The sequence below is a fragment of the Diplotaxodon limnothrissa genome, linkage group LG9, assembly GCF_057381915.1.
Source record: "Diplotaxodon limnothrissa isolate DT_005_m linkage group LG9, D_limnothrissa_male_GT1.1, whole genome shotgun sequence".
Classification (NCBI taxonomy): Eukaryota; Metazoa; Chordata; class Actinopteri; order Cichliformes; family Cichlidae; genus Diplotaxodon; species Diplotaxodon limnothrissa.
This window is the reverse complement of record NC_140604.1, coordinates 32,233,994-32,253,778: the sequence shown is the minus strand read 5'-3', so window position 1 is coordinate 32,253,778 and position 19,785 is coordinate 32,233,994. Positions and strand designations below refer to the sequence as shown.

General features: G+C 40.8%; 2 protein-coding genes across 2 annotated transcripts; one reads left to right on the top strand and one right to left on the bottom strand.

The window, feature by feature from the left end:
* Positions 1-449: 449 nt before the first annotated feature.
* Positions 450-5,958, top strand: lrrc31 (leucine rich repeat containing 31). The gene is made up of 10 exons (XM_085363033.1): positions 450-462; positions 2,004-2,201; positions 2,813-2,956; positions 3,171-3,338; positions 3,547-3,711; positions 4,304-4,486; positions 4,594-4,761; positions 4,840-5,004; positions 5,141-5,296; positions 5,570-5,958. The coding sequence occupies exons 1-10, from the start codon at positions 450-452 to the stop codon at positions 5,956-5,958; spliced, it is 1,749 nt and encodes a 582-aa protein (XP_085219159.1).
* A 10,063-nt stretch (positions 5,959-16,021) lies between these two features.
* Positions 16,022-18,739, bottom strand: LOC146625883 (uncharacterized). Its single transcript, XM_085363054.1, has 4 exons — positions 18,559-18,739; positions 16,963-17,121; positions 16,423-16,518; positions 16,022-16,344 (listed from the first exon to the last, which is right to left on the bottom strand). Exons 1-4 carry the CDS (start codon positions 18,679-18,681, stop codon positions 16,024-16,026), a joined length of 699 nt encoding a protein of 232 aa, XP_085219180.1. The 5' UTR covers positions 18,682-18,739; the 3' UTR covers positions 16,022-16,023.
* Between the last annotated feature and the right edge of the window lie 1,046 nt (positions 18,740-19,785).

Here is a 19,785-nt window from a genome sequence, read left to right as displayed (position 1 = left end):
CCTTTTAAAATTTTAAATGTTTATATTTTTGTATTGTATGTTTTATTTTCAAAATATTCTCAAACTGACCTCCACGGTCTTATAACCGTGTATAAATATTTGCATTTTAATGGCTTCTATGGCAACAATTTACTGAAGGTGGTGTCGCGCTTCCGGGTTGATCCACCTGACGAGCACGGGACGTGACGTCACGCAGGTGGCAGTCTCTCCGTCTCCGCTCAGAGAGGAGTAGAAGGAGTGATTGAGGAAAACGCCGAATTCTTGGACTTTATGGATCCTGCGGGGGTGATTCAGACTCGGTGCAGAGTTTAGGGAGAGTCGTTTGTTTGTTTTTTCTTGTTATGTTTTTCTCCAAACTGACCGTCAGCGAGTCGCGACTGACTCATAAAAACACACCCGATATATATCTATATATCTTCAATAGTTTGTTTGTGTTTTGTCTTCAGATTATGGAGTCTGCAGGTAAGAGGACTTCTGCTGTTCAGTACATCAACAATTAAACTACAAACCCTGATTTTTATCCTGAAAGCTTATAATTCTTCCTCTGAATCCATCTTTTATTGCTGCTGATTCAAAAACCTAAACTATCTTGAAAATAAAGGTTTTTCATGGCTCTAATTTCACTGCAGGGTTATTTTTATATGCTAAAGTTTTAAGCATTGACTAGTTTAACAGGACCTGTAATACAGGAAGGTATAGCTAATTACCAACAGGTTAATGTTTAATCTCAGTACTCTGACCATTTCAGGCCATTTGCGGCCTTTTTCTAAGCAGTATAGTAACACCTTGTTTCAACACTATGTTAACCAGGTGCTTTCCCAGGATTACGAGTTGGAGGCAGCATGTTTGTTTTAAATTAGCTGTTCAAGCGACAATGAAAATAAAGATATTCATTCATGTGTTCTTTTAAATAGTGAGCTCTGTGCTCCACTACACACGCACTGCATGAAAAGTGTCTGCAGTTTTTGTATCGATTAACTGTTTTAGTATAGAAACAAGTAGCAGTGGTAGATTCTGTACTAAGTCAAAGTTATAATCCTTCAGCTCTACTACAAAAAAATTCAGCATCAAATTAAACTTACATATCTAAAGTAAAACCAGCGGATATCCAGATCCTCTGTGGGGACTCCTAAAGGAGCAAATAAGACAGCAACTGAAACCTTAGTGAAGAGGCTCATATACGCGGGTAGTGCATTCAAACACTTGCGCACACCTGCACCACGCTGCATATTTCAGTATCCCTGTTTTTACTTGTTCTTACTTCTTCTTTAAGTTGGACCAATTCTGCTTCAAGCACAATTTTTTATTCCACTATACTAGAGTAGTTTGGCATGACTGGCAGCTCAAAATAACCCTTCTTTAGCCTTTACTGGGCTTTGGTGAACCGCATCAGTTCATTGCCTATCTATAACAAAACCAATTAAACCCCTCCCCCTTCAAGTCAGCTTACTTCTGATTGGCTCCTGCTCGTAAGCTGGAAATGGGTGAAGCTTCTGTATCTGCATATCTCCTCTCTATTACATCATACAGAGAGAGAGTTGAAAAAACTGTGCAAAACTGAGTGTTTTTGGATCAGTGTGAACTTTTGGCCCTCAGGTGTTACTTTACACACACCGACCTCTTTATCAGCAGGTTTAGCACAGGAACAGGATACATGTGACAGAAAATAAGGAAGAACAGAATAAGTCTCTACCTTCTGTCCCTGCAAGTCATAAATAGATATTTTCACATTGATTATAATTTAATAAACCTGTAAATATGCACATATGAATCAAAACCACTGTAATGATGATGATTTCTCTTTGTTTTTAATTGGTAATTTAATTTGGTATCTGAAGAGGCAGTTCAGTGTTTTTATAGGGACAGGTATGTAGCTTGAACCAGTCCATACACCACAGGATTTATAGCTAACCCCATCCATCGCTCATCCCTTAAATAATCTCAGATGTCAAACTGTGACTTTTGACGAGACTAAACTTTTCTCTCCTCCTATCATTGATTAGATGGTCAGCGGGGGCGGGACGGCAGTGGCAGCAGGTGGAAAGGTTCCCCACTTGATGTGATCATGAGTCAGATCCGCAGGAAGCGCACGGCCTCAGACAGGAAGCCGTTAGGACGCTTCCTGTCGTGGACTTCGGACCGGCCGGGGATCCCCGAGGACGGAGAATCGGAGATGAAAGAGGACAGAGGACCGAACTCAGGTTTGTACTGTTCAAAGCAGCACGAGATTTTAACTTAGATTTTTTTTAATGGGTGTTTAGTTCAAGGTTACACTGAGGGCCCCAGGAGTCTGGGGCAGCTGTAGGTCAAAAGGTAGAGCAGGACATCTACTAATCAGAAGGTTGGTGGTTTGAGCCCTGACTGCTCCGGTCTGCATGCCAAATATCCTCGGGATAGATGCTAACCCCAAGCTGCTCTCCGATTGCATCCATTGGAGTGTAAATGTCAGATAGAAAGCCTTTACGTGAAGAAAAAAATGACGCACTTTAATTGCTCAACTAGAAAAGCTGTATAAGAACCAGTCTGTTTAGGAGAAGCAACCATTCTGTATTCACAGTACTGCAGTCTTTTTAAGAGAAAGTGACTTAAAAGATCATTTAAAAGAGAGAAAGAAAGAAAAATCCTAGTATTTCAAACATGTCCTAGTTTTTAGAGAGGAAAGCGTAAAGAGGTTGCTTTATTTTTTTTTAAAAAGGTGGATAAAATCAGAGGTTCAGAAACAAAATACAGAGCTCAAGAAAATACAGTTTACTGTGGAAAATCAGTTTACAGTGACATGCTAAGCCCTGTGGGTGTGTATCGTGTGTTTCAGGCTTTGCAGCGTCAGCAGAGAGTGAGCGGGACGTCGGCTGGGGTCGAGTGTGTGTTTTCTTGAAGAGACTCGGGAAGAAAGCCGACAGCAGGAGCCTCAGTTTGGCTCACTGTGATCTGACGGCTACAGACCTCCTGGAGCTTGGTACAAAAACGCACATACCTGTCACACAAGACAGACATGGTATCTGTCAGATAACTGCATTAAAAATACGCCCAAAGGCACAAACACAATGATGCAGCTTCATTTCAAGAGGCGGAGCATCTGAAATTAAGTCTGAATAAAGTAATGTGACTTCATTGTAAGGCGTCAGCTGGCAGAAAGGCAGACAGATGTTTTTCTTGCCGTTTCTTCTCAGCAACGTTGCTGCAGTTCCTCCCCCAGGTGGAAGAGATGGACATCTCCTGGAACGAGTTGATCGGTGGATCCCTGACGGCTCTGACGTCTCATCTGCAACACGTGGGCGAGGTCAGGACGCTGAGGCTCTGCAGCTGCAGGCTAAATGGCGAAGACGTCGTTGCTCTTGGTGGGATCTTCAGTGCAGACACTCTGCTTTATTTATTCTTATTTATAGCTATAACAGAACAATCTCTTTATGCAATCAAGTTATTTTTGCTTGATTTCCTTCCTCACTACAGCTCCCATGAGGCTTTGCTGAATGGTTCACACTCTTGTCTTGACAGAAAAACTTTTGTCTGATCACATGTCGTTGGATTTTTCCGTGTTTTGTGCAGGTGAAGCTCTCAGCTACATCCCTGCTCTGGAAGTTCTTGATTTGTCCTGGAACAGCGGCGTTGGGGGCGGTGGTCTGCAAGGCCTGCTGGGGAACCTTCACCCATCACTGAGGGAGCTCCACCTGGTGGCCTGTCAGCTCACTGCGGCCGATGCTACAGTGCTGGGTAGTAACTTCAAATCTATGGAGCACATCTTGAGCTCCATAGTTTTATTCCTCAAGTAGAATAGAATAGAGTAGCTTTTCATGATTTATATTCAAAATAATCCTACTTTATCTTATATTGGGCTGTGCTTCACCCCTACAGTTCATCCACTGCGCATAAGCCCTCAGTTTTACAGCTTTGATCATTCATCTTGATTTACTGGCTCACAGAGAAATTTCAAACTAACTCACAGGAAAAAATTCTGTCTTGAGAGGATAGCTTTAGCTAATTTATCTGAACTCTGTTTACTTTATGAGGTAACGATGACCATATAAGGAATATCCTCTCTCTGTGAGATGATAAAGACTCAAGGGTAAAAAGACTGAATCTGAGTGTCTAAAGCGGGCTGAAGATTAGTTTGCCTGCACCGACCTCATTATTAGTTAGATGTATAGTATAGTTATATTATAGAAGAGAACATAAGGAGCAGCAGTTTGGATCCATTTTAACAGGGCTGTCAGTTGGTGTTTTATTATGTTCTTGTCTGTTTTTTTGCTGTCTCTTCGTTGATACATTTGTATGGATGAGGTTTTCCTGTTCATAAATCTCTCAGGAGGAATGGTGGCTGCTCTGCCCAGACTCTGTGTGCTGGACGTCTCTTGTAATGCTCAGCTCACACAGGAAGTGGACACTGGTGGCTTCAGGGAATTGGTCAGCTCTCTCTCTCACGCCACCTCCCTCACCACGCTTCGACTGCAGGCCTGCGGTCTAACGCCTGACAGCCTTGATGCTCTCGGTACAAAGATCTCTGAATTTTTCCTTTTTATTGCTACTTTTGTTTTATGTCCTATAAGAGTCTCGGAGGGGTAAATTAAAAAAAACACACCTCTGGTTGTCCTGCAGGTGGTTCACTCCGTTGCCTCCCCTCTGTGGGAGAGCTGGACCTGTCCTGTAACAAACTTCTAGCTGGTGGACTGAGCCGCCTCACCTTTCACCTGGCTCACGTCACACACCTGGAGAGACTCGACCTCCACCTGTGTTGCCTCACGCGAGATGATCTAGAGGCTCTGAGTGAGTTGCTACGAATCTCACACGCTGGACACTAATCGCATGCACGCTGCAGCAGTCATGTGACTCGTTGTTTTTCAGTCCAGGTGCTGCCCTCTCTCACTGCACTGACGGAGCTTGATGTGTCATCCAATAAGGAAGTGGGAGGTGTGGTCCACTCGCTGGTCTCCGCCCTCCCTGTGACACAAATGAGGCGGCTGCCATTCAACAGCTGCTACCTGAGCAACGAGTCCTTCACTGCTCTGGGTAACACACACACACACACACACACACACACACACACACTTGTTTAGTTGTAGAAGTTTTCCTTCAAGTCATTCTCCCTGAATACCTCTTCCACCCTCTAGCCTGAAATGGTGAAAACTTTGTGTTTATGCATCAGCCCTGGGGGTGTCCTATCTGCGCACGGTGGATATTTCCTGGTGTAAAGTGGTTGGCGGTCACTTGGCGCTCCTGCTGGATGCTCTGCAGCCATCAGTCGTCAGCGAGCTCCGTCTTTGCAGCTGCGAGCTCACCACTGATGACATGCAACATCTGGGTAATTAACACACAATGACATTATACTTTTTCTTTTTTGGTCTGTAGTGGATCATTAGGCTACATAAATGTATATTAAGACAAGTAAAGCCTGAAGGAAATTGATATTTCTTTCATTTATTTCATGCTGCCAGCATCTGTAGCTGTCGTATAAAACACAACAATGAAACTATTCGGTGTTATTTTTGTCTCCATCAGAAACATTGTGAACAAAACAGTCAAGTGAACAGGCATAAAGTGATCAGTTATCAATGGGTCCTCTTCCTCTGTGCAGCTGCCGTGTGCAGACGGGGCTGTCTCTCCTCACTCCGTGCACTGGATCTGTCCTACAACAGCTTGGTGGGAGACAACGGTTGGTGCAGTCTGTTTGCAGCAGGAGGTCTGGGCTCTCTGGAAGACGTGGATGTCAGTTTGCGACCTTCAACCTCTGCTCCGTGCTCAGCCTGGCTGCCCGCTCTGCTCCGAGCTCTGCCTCAAATGCCGGCGCTGGCTCGACTGGCCATGCAGAGGTGGACAGCTGACTGTCAGGAGAGAGAGCAGCTGAGGTACTGTCTGAAGAAGAGGAGCGTCCTGCTGGAATGGGATCCAGATTTACAAGACACATCATCAGCATGTAAAGGGAACAGTCAGGAGAGCCTAGAAGAGAGTCAGCCTGAGGAGTAGGGAGCAGAAAGCCTGAGTTATCTGATCTCAAATTAAAAATCATCAGAGAGATTTCAAAAGAGCAGTAGAGAAGAAAAACGCAATCAGGTCTGAAAAACCTTCTGATTACAAGTAAATTTGTCCAAACATTTGTACAATGTGACCAGCTGGGACGGGTCCTCTGGGACTGACCTTGAGTTTTACAATGTTGAACTCTTTGTTAGGTGTTTACGGTATCGTTTAATACTCTTCTTTTGTTCTTGAGCATGTTTGGAGTCTTTATTCCGTGGGGTTTATCCCTGTGTCTGTTTCCCTGTTGAGTTCGATATTCACACCGGATATGTCCCATTTTATTTTGGCGGTCAACTGTCAGAAACATTTCATGTTTAGTTTTACGTCCCTCTCCTCTCTCATTGTCATTGATCATCTTCACCTGTTTTGTTGGCTTTCTGTGTTTAAATGGTGGTGTCTTCTGTTTATGAAGGACAGTGGAATTAATTTGCTTTTTAATCTCATGAACTTTATCATTCTGCACTTGGACTTTGTAATTCTGCAGTCAGACAACAGCCTAAATAAAGATTCACCTTTGTTACATCTCCCACTCGTTTCCAATTGTGCAAAAACTGCGTTCAGCCATTACAAAAATACTTAAAAGACTTTGTTGCTACAATTTTTCAACAATTCATGATGAACATTCATGCCACAACAACTCAGCTGACAGACGGTTTAATGCTTTTCGTTGCAGTTTGATTACAATCGGGACATCAGAACAGAATCAGAGATACTGCTTCAACACAATGCTCAGGCTCTGGAACCAGTTTCCCAGATAGGGTCTGTGCAGCGGGGACTGGTTTGTGGCGCAGCTACAGGGGAGGCTGACAGACTGCAGCTCCATCAGTTCATCACGCCTCCCCTGCATAAGACGTGTCGGGACCTGAGGTTGTTGTTGTGAGTGGGGTTGCAGCTGAAAAGCAACCGAGTATTGTACGAACGAGCAACCAGATAAAGAACTGTTAGAAAGAGCGAACTATGTGGTCGTGTAGGGGATTCGCTTGTCACAGTCTGAGACTTTCCACACTCGCTACAGCTGAGTGGTCTAACTCCAGCATGGATGAGCTGATGTGTTTTTAAGTGACTAATTTGATTAAAAGACTTCCCACACTGATCACAGCTAAAGGGTCTGTCCCCACTGTAACTTTGTTGTCGTCTTTTTGGCTGCTTCATGGTGGTAATTTTCTTTCCACAGGGATAAACTGTGTGGTTTATCTCTGTTTACGGGGGCTGAGTGACTTCTGTTGGTGTCATCAGAGCACCGAGGTATCAGCTGGGTTACACCCCTTTGCTCCTGTAGTGACAAAAGCTGTGAGTTACGGAACAAGAGGAACCTAAAATTGATTTATTAAAACATGGGAACATGCATGCAATATAGTATAAATACTAAAAACAAAGCTTATACAATTTTAAAAAGCTTGAAAGTCAGTATTTGGTATGACTGCTTTTAATATGCTTCTGCTTAAAAGACTAGCACTACCACTTAAAATAAATTCTGTGTTAGGAAAAGGTTTTGGTTTTAACATTACAATGTAAGATTTGATATACATGCACCTGTAGTTACATGCACCTCTAGTTATGGCTCATTGAGATGTTTTTCTGCTTCTTTGTCAGACTCATCTCTGACTTCCAATCACCTGTGACACCAAACACACCTTTATTTTTCCATTATTAAGTGATTCGTGTTGATTCAATGGTTTGCTTGTCTGATATGTGGTTTTGTACTTGACTGATGTCATTTAACTGCACCGTACATTGGTGAAGTATGTTTAATAATAAACATACAACATACAATAAACAAAGAGGGATCAAATTTAAATCTCACTGACTAGGAAGCACACAGTGTTTGACGTTTTATATTAACTTTAATCTGAAATAATTTTTGCATTTTTTTCAAGTCCCCAGTGTTTCCTGATCCTTGGAGCACTCCTGGTTATCTGCTATGGTGGAGGTGGCCAATGTCTGGAGACAAATCGTTGTTCTGGGGAGCTGCTTTCCTCCAGTTACTTTACATCAGAATAGAAAGCATGAGAACGACCCTGATGGAAAACAGAAACAGCATCCAGGAAGTGAAATAAAGATTAAGCAGCCAAATTCTAGCTCTGGTTCGATGCTTACATTTGGAGGACTCTCGACCACAAACTGAGAGAAACTCTGTGAAGATGCAGAAGCACATCACGTTTTGCAAACAAGCATACTATTTTTATAGTTAACTAAACTTATAGTTTATTAGAGTTGAGTTCCTACTCACAGACAACTGAAACATTCACATTTGGAAAGCTGACTGAATACATTTTTATTTGATTAATCTAAAGTTGTTCTTCTGTGTCTGAAAACACCCACTCCCACTTACTCAACCTGTGTTGTCGTCTGCTGCTGTGGCCTACAGTAGCAGAAGACAACACTGCAACTGTAACGAAACTGATTACAGCATTATTTTTAAAACCTTCAGTGAATTCAACGTTCTTCAAGATTTTTCAAGCATCCACAGAAACTTTGATCGTGTGCTAAAAATGCTAGTAAAGCTGACATCCATCACGAACAACCCACATCATCCTCTGCATGAGTCTGTGAGCTGAGCAGATCCTTGTCAGAGACCAAAACAGCCTCACTGCAGGAAGGAGCGCTTTCACAGATCATTGATCCCAACAGCAGTTAGACTCTATAACTCCTCAATCACGCTGTCATGAGTCACTGGACATTTACCTGGTGTGCAGGTATATGTGTATGTATATGTATACATGTGTATATTTAGTGTGTAGATGTGTGTGCAAGTACATGTCTATACTTATAGATACTTTTAGATATCTATTGCTTAAATAGTAATAGTAATGTAAGAATAATTAAATGTATTTCTTGCATTTCCACAACACTCTATCCATAGTCACATACTGTGTATGCTACTGTTGTATATAGTGTATTATCTTATTTATTTTGTAGTTGTTTATATTTTATTTGGATTTTTGGATTTTCTTCTGCTATCTCTACCTGAGCTGAGGTAACACACAAATTTTCCTGCCGTCGATCAATAAAGTCTAATCTTCTCATTGAATGCATTTCTGATGGAGATGAGACGTCATGCAGGACAGAGGTGAGGGGCGTGACATCACGGTGCCGTGACAACAACCTGGTGCTTAACATCAACAAAACCAAGGAGCTCATCGTGGGTTACAGGAGAGCAGCAGTAGCAGAGGTGGAGAGTCAGCTGCTTCAGATTCCTAGGCATCAACATCAGCGAGGGTGTCGTGCCATATTAAACCATTATACACCTCATTAGTAAAATAAAAAATGTGTTTAAATTGCATGAATTAATATTTATTAACGTCTCTTTGTGAGTCATACTGTGATAATGACTGCCACAAACAGAGCGTCCTCCTGTAACCATGGTTACGGGAGTTTGTTGCAAGAAGTGTTGTGAATCTCGCTGAGACAGGGAACCACTGAGAGCCTCAGATGAACCAGTCAGTCAGGTCGCTGTCTCCACTTCTCCTCCTCCTCCTTCGTCCCCTTTGTTTTTTAAGTACCTGTTAGGATTCTTTAGCTAGTTAGCATCACATTAGCTAGTTAGCATCACATTAGCAAACTGCTTCGGAGCACAGCTGCCGGAGTCGCGGGTTTTGTTGAATCAGGCGTTGGACCTGCTGGAGGAATGCTCTGCGATGATGGTGGAAAACAGCCGCCATTCAACCCATTTGAGAGCTTCAAAGAACTGGCTGCAGGTATGATTGAAAGTTTGACAACACCGACGTTGATGCGTCTGTGATTTATTAGTGATCGCTCACGTGTGCACGTGCATGTAGGTGAACGCTCGCGGCATGACGTCACACAGCTCAGTTCCTTTCTGCTTTGATGTCACAGTACGTGCCTTTGATCTTGCAGCACGTGACCTCCACTCGAGTCTATAAATAGGGGTGAAACAGCGGGACCTGAATCTTGCATTTTGCATTTTAGTTGTCGTGCGTTAAATGTACAGACCGCGATCTTCCCTTTCTGAAAGCTTTCTGAAAACGGATTTCCAAAGTAATTGTAGCGAAATTAGGTCATTGACAATGTCTGTATCCAGTGTTAGAACCCCTACCCGCATTACTTCAGAGCCTTTTTCACCTGCTATCAGCGGGTGTTTCGATAGGCTCTCTGGATTACAGTGGCGCTTGATAGAAAATGGGATCTGGGACTCTGATGTCCAAGTAGCACTGGCTGATATGATTACTGATGTCATTCAGTCAGTTAGTGCAAGCACCATAAAAACGTTACTTCTAGGAGGTCAGGACCAATTAAATGATGCATCATCCCAGACATACCTTAGGTTAGCCGTGACAAAAATAAGCCCCGTATTGGGAGACTCTCTCTCAACCAGCTTTGCTGCTGCTCTTCATGTCACCCATGAGGAGTGTGAAAGCGCTGTGGCGCTGACACAGATGATTGAGGAGGAGATCTCAAATAAAGTCAACTCGGGTTGGGTTCTAGTCCCAGAAAACCCGGATTCTATTTATGTCACCAGAAAAATAACAAACATAAAAAACCTCAGATGCATGGTTTCTCATGCTTTCTCATGTCTGAAGAAATATAAAGGTAAGCTGAGCGGCCTGTGCATGAGGGGGGCTTTACCCACTTCCTTTAGTTCAAGTGATGAGAGTCTTGAATCCAAGCTCTCTGAGATGGGAACAATTAAAGAAATAAGTATGGCTCTCATGAGGTGGAGTACAGACAGAGAGATAAGTAAAGATGACCAGGACTGTCACATAGAACTGCAACCTGTGGAGGAAAAAGAAAGTGATGAGTTTGCAGAAGCTGAGGAGAAAGCTCAAAGTGATGTTGAAACAATCCTCAACAATCTGAATTATTTACATGATGAAGATCATGCAGATAAAGCTGCAGTTGACATTGTAAATGTGTTAATTGCAAACATTCAGTATCCTGATGCAGAAGATATCACATTAAGTGAGAAGTGTAGCTCACCCAAGCCTGCTTTTGACGTGGACCTGGTGATCAAAAAGGTGAAAGACTTTTTTGCATCATGCGCCCTAATTATAAAACCAGATGAAGTAAAACAACACTTCTTCAGGTTTGCTAAAAAGGAATTTCAAAAAATGAACAGTGAGCTGAAAGATCATTTGAAGAAAAGCAAAGGATTTTTGACCTTTCAGAGACAACAGGCAACCTCCCCTGAGAGTGAAAGAGCTGACTCCAGGAAAAGCGAACACATGAATCCCTCAGAAGTTCCCAGAAAATCACCAACCTTAGAAACCACAGTTAAAAGTTCTTCTCCGCTCAAATTTACAACAGTTGTGCCGGTTCTGAATAAACTGTTTAGTAAATTAACCCAGGCAGGAAACCTTGACCTGACAAGTAAGGAGATGTTTTCAAGGGAGTTGACAGAAAATGTGTACGACCATGTCGAGTCAACATATCCAGCCCCCACGATGCAAATGGGTAAAAGTCTCTCAGAGTCTGACTTCTCTAAGACTTCACAGGGTAACTGTAATGTACCCTCTGCTCCTGAGGTGCCATATGTGCTCGTAGAAGATTCAGTGGAAAGGTTCTTACAAAACCTTCTTTTCTGGTTGGAGAATGAAACTTTAACCCAAACTATTATAAATGACAAAATTTCTGGTGCCGTGGAAGATATAGTAAGAGTGCTGACCCCATCAAAGGAAGAAGTTATGATTGGAGCAGATGCTGGTGAAACAAGCGACAGACTGTTTACATCACAGTCAAGTCCAGTTACTGATCTCACCAATCAGCCAGTTTGTGTGAGTGCAGAAGACCCGGACCTGGTTTCAAATACAAGCAGTGATCAGGCATCAGTCTCTGACACTGACCCCACAGAGGGTCAAAGTCAGCCAGCAACCTCTGAAAACCCAGAGGAAGAGCTGTCAGAAACATCAGTGTCAATTCACGCTAAGCTCATTGCCAATCAATTTAGTACTCTTCTAGCCACAAGAATCGCACAAAATTTGCACAAAAATACCAGAAATCTTCTGGATCCAAAAAAATTAGACTTGGCTATCAACCATCTGATAGATTTGGTACTTTCTGAAGTGAGATGCACAGAAAACCTGGAAATTCTTAAAATTAACAGGGTTGAATTAGTCAAGGCCACAGCTGAAGGTCTTATCAAGGAGTTTGGATCTGCAGACAAGTTCTTCGATGTAATGTTGTCAGAAGATTCATCTTTTGACGACACTATTCTGAAGCACCTAGCAATGAATATTGGTGATCAGGCATTAGTGTCTCACTCTGAACCCACAGAGGGTCAAAGTCAGCCAGCAGCCTCTGAAAACCCAGAGGAAGAGCTGTCAGAAACATCAGTGTCAATTCATGCTAAGCTCATTGCCAATCAATTTAGTACTCTTCTAGCCACAAGAATCGCACAAAATTTGCAAAAAAATACCAGAAATCTTCTGGATCCAGAAAAATTAGAGTTAGTTATCAACCATCTGACAGATTTGGTACTTTCTGAAATGAGATGCACCGAATCCCTGGAAATTCTTAAAATGAACAGGGTTGAATTAGTCAAGGCCACAGCTGAAGGTCTTATCAAGGAGTTTGGATCTGCAGACAAGCTCTTCGATGTAATGTTGTCAGAAGATTCATCTTTTGACGACACTATTCTGAAGCACCTAGCAATGAATATTGGTGATCAGGCATTAGTGTCTCACTCTGGACCCACAGAGGGTCAAAGTCAGCCAGCAACCTCTGAAAACCCAGAGGAAGAGCTGTCAGAAACATCAGTGTCAATTCATGCTAAACTTGTTGCCAATCAATTTAGTACTCTTCTAGCCACAAGAATCGCACAAAATTTGCACAAAAATACCAGAAATCTTCTGGATCCAAAAAAATTAGACTTGGCTATAAACCATCTGATAGATTTGGTACTTTCTGAAGTGAGATGCACCGAATCCCTGGAAATTCTTAAAATTAACAGGGTTGAATTAGTCAAGGCCACAGCTGAAGGCCTTATCAAGGAGTTTGGATCTGCAGACAAGTTCTTCGATGTAATATCAGAAGATTCATCTTTTGACGACACTATTCTGAAGCACCTAGCAATGAATATTGGTGATCAGGCATTAGTGTCTCACTCTGAACCCACAGAGGGTCAAAGTCAGCCAGCAACCTCTGAAAACCCAGAGGAAGAGCTGTCAGAAACATCAGTGTCAATTCATGCTAAGCTCATTGCCAATCAATTTAGTACTCTTCTAGCCACAAGAATCGCACAAAATTTGCAAAAAAATACCAGAAATCTTCTGGACCCAGAAAAATTAGAGTTAGTTATCAACCATCTGACAGATTTGGTACTTTCTGAAATGAGATGCACCGAATCCCTGGAAATTCTTAAAATGAACAGGGTTGAATTAGTCAAGGCCACAGCTGAAGGTCTTATCAAGGAGTTTGGATCTGCAGACAAGTTCTTCGATGTAATGTTGTCAGAAGATTCATCTTTTGACGACACTATTCTGAAGCACCTAGCAATGAATATTGGTGATCAGGCATTAGTGTCTCACTCTGGACCCACAGAGGGTCAAAGTCAGCCAGCAACCTCTGAAAACCCAGAGGAAGAACTGTCAGAAACATCAGTGTCACCTGATGATTGGCTAATTTCAAATCAATTTAGCGTTTCTCTGGTCATGAGAATAAAACACAAATTGCACAAAAATGCCAGAAATCTTCTGGATCGAGGAAAAATAGACTTAGTTGTCAACCATCTGACAGATTTGGTACTTTCTGAAGATAGATGCACCGAATACCTAAAAATTCTTAATAATAACATGAATAAATTAGTCAAGGCCACAGCTAAAGGCCTTATCGAGGAGTTTGGATCTGCAGACAAGTTCTTCAATGTAATGATATCAGAAGATTCATCTTTTGACGACACTATTCTGATGCACATAGCAATGAATCTCGGTGGCTTCGTGAATCCTCCAAAGAAATCCAAACTTGCCAGGTTTTTTTCAGCAGTGTTAAAAGCTTTGAAGAAGCCGTTCAGCTGCTGCTTTAAAGGCAGTACTGATGACTAAATTGTCATCTTGATTTTTTTCAAATACCTCTTTTAAAATCTTAAAGCAGTCTGGCCTCAGAGTTAACATCTGAGGTATATTTTATTTTAAAACTATTTCATTCGACTTTAATTAGACTGAGAAATATTCTTCATCGTGTCTCCTCGTATTATCGTTACCATCACCCCCCACCGGCCGAGGCAGATGGCCGTCCCTTCTGAGCCTGGTTCTGCCGGAGGTTTCTGCCTGTTACAGGTAGTTTTTCCTCCCCACTGTCGCCAAGTGCTTGCTCATAAGGGATTATTAATATTTGGGGTTTTCTTGCTGCTACTGTAGGGTCTCTATCTTACAGTATAAAGCAACTTGAGGAGACGGTTGTGATTCGATGCTATATTACAAATATTAAATTCAGCTGAATCTTAAAAACATGTAATATAGCATCACATCACCATCAAATCAAGAACTGAAAAATAAAACAAAATAAAAAACCAAACCTACATTGAAAACTGTGATTTGTCTTGTGCTTTCAAAATATATTGTCAAATATGAAAAGCTGCATTTGTATGCTCTGGTCATTAGTGCTGGTATTTTAATGTAAGCAAACACAAGGAACATACACCGATGTGTAAGTGCTACAGATCAGCGGTCCCCAACCCCCGGGCCTCGGACCAGTACCGGTCCGTGAGTCGTTTGGTACCGGGCCGCGAGAGTAGAGTCTCAGGTGTGAAATGTATGGTTTTCAAGGTTTTTATCGGTTTTCAGCGTTATTTTGTTATCGTTTTGGTCGTTAACTCGGTTTTCCTGGGTCTTTTCACATGTGTTATGAATAAATCTTCTTTTTTTCGGTACCGGTACTAGTTTTATTTTGTTGTATTTATCCGTGACACCTTAAAGGCCGGTCCGTGAAAATATTGTCGGGCATAAACCGGTCCGTGGCGCAAAAAAGGTTGGAGACCGCTGCTACAGATGAAGATGCAAAGAAATTCACTGTAAAAAAAAAAAAAACGTTGCTAAAACTTAAAAACTCAAGGCAACCGACTGCATTTACGTTTTTAGGTTCTGATGGATAACTTATAATTTCAAGTTTAGGTGATAAGTTGCTTTAGCTAATGTTTTTGTGTTGACAAAATTAATAATTGTCCTTTTTCTCAACTCATATTTTATTGTTTTTGCAACGTATTTCCTAAAGTTTACACAAGGTATTAGTTTTAGTTTTGGCAACGTATTTCCTAAAGTTTACACAACATATTTTTTTTGTTTTGCCAATCAATTTCCTAAAGTTTAGAAAAAGTATCTTTCATAGTTTTCATGAGGTGCTCCCTGTTGTACCAATGAATGTTTACACAGTTGATTTTCAAATAACTTTGTGTTCAAACACAACTGCACCACTGACAATGTTGACTTTTGAGATCAGCCATTTTTAACATACTGACAACATTCAGCCACAAATAAAGTCCTTCCAAAAACACAAAAAAAGTCAAATTTTTGTAACAAATGTTACTCATCCAATTTTAAAGGTGGTGTTGTCAGACAGAATATCAAACCTATCTTGATAGATAGTCACTAACAAACAGATTCAAAACATCAGATGGCAGGATGTGAACAACTTCCTGGTTTCCATACAGCTAACAACTTTCAAACAAATTTTTCCACCACTTGTCTTTTAATAGTAATGGTATCAACACTCCAATTTCCTGTGAAGTTCAGTATCGCGCCACATTTGTTATAAAACTAATACAAATGTACCTAAAACCAGATTATAAAATTTTTTAAAACAGCTCAAGTTAGAATAAAACCTTTCAACATTTTATAATAACATGTTATACATGAAATCTGCAATCAGCCATGCAAGCTACATTAAGTAAAGTTAGAACAGAAGACATTGATTCAGAACTTTCTGCACCTTACCGTTTTCTTAAAGACAGAAATTAACTTTTTTCAGAGCAACTTGCCACGAAACCCAAAAACAGTAAATCAAAACAAATTGCCATTCTGTTTTACACAAGTTGCATTTGAGTTGAACATGTTGTCAAATAGGTTAGACTTTGGTTAAGAGCTTGGTTTTGAAGCTTCTTATCCTCTGGGAACAGGTAGATGTCAACTCCATAAAAATGTGTTGCACAGCTTCAAATGTGTACTTGAGTTCTTTGGGAAACTCCATGTTGAGCCCATAAAGTAGGCCAAACAAGTAGGCAAAGGCAGTGGGAAGGTCTGGCAGATCATCAAGAATAATGTCCTCTTCCAAAACAATGGCAGTGTTGACCACTGTGGACTGCGAGTTGGGTCCCACGTAGTCCTCCAGAACAGTGAGGATGCCCACCGTAACACCTCGGGTTGCCCTCTCAACTGGATCTGTATCCTATGCAAAATAAAAAACAACAGTACATATAAGTCTCTGAAAACCAAAACTGAAGATTGAGTAGATTTGCATACTCACCAGACATGTTAAGAAGAGTTTGGTCTCGTCGTCGCGAACAAATATCGGTAACCCTTCCAAACTGATGGTTCGTCGATGCTGGACTATGTTTGAGACCTAAAACAAGGAAATCAAATAAGACTCAGTCTCATTTATAAACCTACCATTTTGTTTTTAAAACACATTAAGTGTTGTTGCTCAAAATACAGCCTTAAGAAATAAGATGTTGAAATGAGTTATTACAGATAATTGGTCATGTTTTTGTCAGTTTTTTTTATTTATTTATTTTTTAAGTAATTTTGATGTGCAACAAATGTAGCACACTTATTACAACATTTATAACAAAAAGTGCCATGAGTGGGATGAGAGTTGAACTGTCTGTCATTACCTGCAATCTGCCAAACAGCGCTGCTTGTTAGCTTGTAATCCCATTCAGGACACACTTTTTGAAAACTAACAATTTTTACATCAATTTAGTAAATATTTAATAAAGTATCTTTCGTTACAGTGGGAACTTCAGGTTCCTCATAAACCAGACACAAATACATTTTTATATATTACCTGTTCATCAAACTTCTGCAACAGGGAATCCATGTCATTGCGGAAAGCAGCTTTTCTAATTCGATACAGCTTAATCAGCCGAAGTGAGTAAGTGTCGAGGGCAGTCATGAAGGTCCCCATGAGATCCTTGGTGGTAATGCGTGAGAATTCCGCACAAATCTACAAAGCAACAAAAAAAATATAGAAGAAAACTTTTAAAGGTACATTATATAAAAATCACATTGTTTTCAAATTTGGTTAAAAGAGCTTAATTTCAAAACATTTAGTTAGTCTCGGTTGATCTATTGGTCAGGCCTTGATTGGATTTTTTTTTCTCTTTTAGTGGTAGTGGTGGTACAAATTATAACTGACGTATTAAAAAAAAACAAAAAACAAGAAAAATCTGATCGGCAGATTTTACAGTAAGTCTATAGAATACCTAATCAAATGTTGATAAGACAAAATAATGGTTTCAATTGTTACAGGATGTATTGCAGAAAAGAAATAAATCAATAAATTGTATTTTAAATTCATTGAAAAAATTCCATTAATTTTATAGTTATGTAGAAATGAAGTAAGAATAACATCCTGTGGTCAAATTTGTATACTTTCATAACACGTAAGTGACTTTCTCAATCCTGTTCTGTGAGTTTCATGGCTGTTGCCCGCTAAGGGTCAGCACCAAAAGATTCTAGATGCCCAGTGAAGACAAGTCATTGCGGCGACCGTGGTTCAGGGGGTTGGGAAGCTCATCTGTAACCGGAAGGATGCTGGTTCTATCCCCAGCTCTCTCTGTCCTGGTCGTTGTGTCCTTGGGCAAGACCCTTTACCCCACCGCTTACTGGTGTTGGCCAGAGGGGCCAGTGGCGCGATATGGCAGCGTCACTTCTGTCAGTCTACCCCAGGGCAGCTGTGGCTACAACTGTGGTTTCCCTGCACCGATGTGTGAATGTGAGAGTGAGTGAGTGAGTAGTGGAATTATAAAGCGCTTTGGGTGCCCAGAGAAGAGCGAAATAAAAGCAATCCGTTATTATACACAGCAAGTTGACAAGTAAATAGATTTCACTTCAATAGAGTTCATATTTTTAGAGCCAAGTATTTTTTTATATTTTATTGTTCTGCATTGTTAGCTCAACGGTAGCCTTCAACCTTTTCTACAAGATATTGGAGTGATACAAACAGATGCTTCTCAAGGGCACAAGAAATGGAGCTCACGTTCATTTACTCACCCAGACAAGTTTCGAGGCATTTGGAGTTGTTCAGAAGGAATTGTAAAGGTCCTATATCATGTAAAATCAACTTTTTGGAGCTTTTAAACACATTTTAATGTTATTTCCTTAGATTAAAATCCCTCCAGAGTGGTTTTTGGCTTAATTCAGGCATTTCTTAGTTGTCTCAGTGAATCCTTTCCCCATAACCGTGGCTCAGCTCTCTCTTGCAAAACGACTGACTCGTAACATTGGGATTAAAATTTCTTTCTAACAACTCCAAATGCCTTGAAATTTTTCTGGGTGAATAAATGAACGTTTTCAATTTTAGAAATAAGACCACACTGGGGAAAAAGGGAAGAAGAAAAAAACGGAAGTTTTCCTTTAAATATTTAAGAGATTATCTTACCTGTTCTTTCAAGAAGAGAGCTGGCCATCTGAGCTGCATTTCCTTGACCAAGGGCTGCATCTCCACAACTTCTTTCCTCCTGAGAGAGAATGTGATGTCCATCTTTTGGGTGATGAGTGCCATGTTCTTATCCCTCTTCTTCACCTTTTGGTTCTGTTGAGATAATTAATGGGTTGGTTTTGAAAAGTGCATCATTTATATTTTTAATTACATCATCATCTGCCTCAATGTTCTGTTAAGCAAGCACCTGTTTGATTCTTTGAAATGAATGAACCTGAGAAAATTTTAAAATGTCACTAATTTCCTCAATAATTCTCTGCAAAGCACTTTTAGAAACATGTAACAATGTTTGCATGCATAGAAAAAGTCTAGCTATTTTATGTTCAAGACATTGGTAATCTACAAACTCATTGTCCTCTTTATCACTTGATGCTACACCTGAACCACTTGGTAATGTCTCTGGCTCCTGAGAGGTATTTAAGGATTTATCAGGGGAGCTACTTTCACTAGGACATGCATTTGCATGAGAAATCAGTCTAATACAGTTTTTTATATCTTTTGAGTTTTTGTGCTTTCTGCTTGTGTGTGACGTAAAGGTTGTTAAATTGTTGGTAGCATAGTCACATTTTTGGAAAGGACAGGATACAGTCTGATTTTTTTTAAGTGCCTTAAAATATGTGAAATAAATGTATGCTGTGAGCAGTTTTCCTTAAATTCACAAAAATCACAAAAAAATGTTGAGATCTCCTGCCTTTTCTTAGCCCTGTTGTGTGATCTGCTGAGGTGAGACTTCAATGCCCCTCGTGTCCTGAACGAACAGACGCAGTCACTGTAAACACAGGGCAAATGAAATCCTCTTCTATGTCGTAGCTGGTGATGTCTTAAGAGTACTTCTTGGCTTGAACAGACAAAAGAGCAGAACTGGCACTGCATACAAAAGCTATAATGAGAAGAGAGGAGAGGACAGTGTCAACAATTCAAAAGAAACCTGAATTAATCTCAAATTACCAAAGTTACATTACCTGATAATGTGTTTGGGGCGGGGGGCAGGCACTCCTGTTCTGATTCCTCTCCTTACCAACTCCTCATCAGTCCCTCATAAATCAGGACAAGCAGTGGTCTGGAGTTGGCTTTTAATTCTCTAAATAAATAAAAATAGCAATTAGTTTTAAAATAAAATACCAGCTTCCTGACATTACTTAAGAATTTTTTTGGCTCACTAAAGTG

Bases quoted from the DNA above. Each gene is read 5' to 3' on its own strand.
- LOC146625883 (XM_085363054.1), bottom strand. From the start codon at position 18,681: ATGGCACTCATCACCCAAAAGATGGACATCACATTCTCTCTCAGGAGG. The intron at 16,519-16,962 runs GTAATATATAAA...TCCTTGTTTTAG, and splicing joins TGCAGAAGTTTGATGAACAG to GTCTCAAACATAGTCCAGCA. The intron at 16,345-16,422 runs GTGAGTATGCAA...TATTTTGCATAG, and splicing joins AACTCTTCTTAACATGTCTG to GATACAGATCCAGTTGAGAG.
- lrrc31 (XM_085363033.1), top strand. The intron at 3,712-4,303 runs GTAGTAACTTCA...TAAATCTCTCAG, and splicing joins GGCCGATGCTACAGTGCTGG to GAGGAATGGTGGCTGCTCTG. The intron at 5,297-5,569 runs GTAATTAACACA...TCCTCTGTGCAG, and splicing joins TGATGACATGCAACATCTGG to CTGCCGTGTGCAGACGGGGC.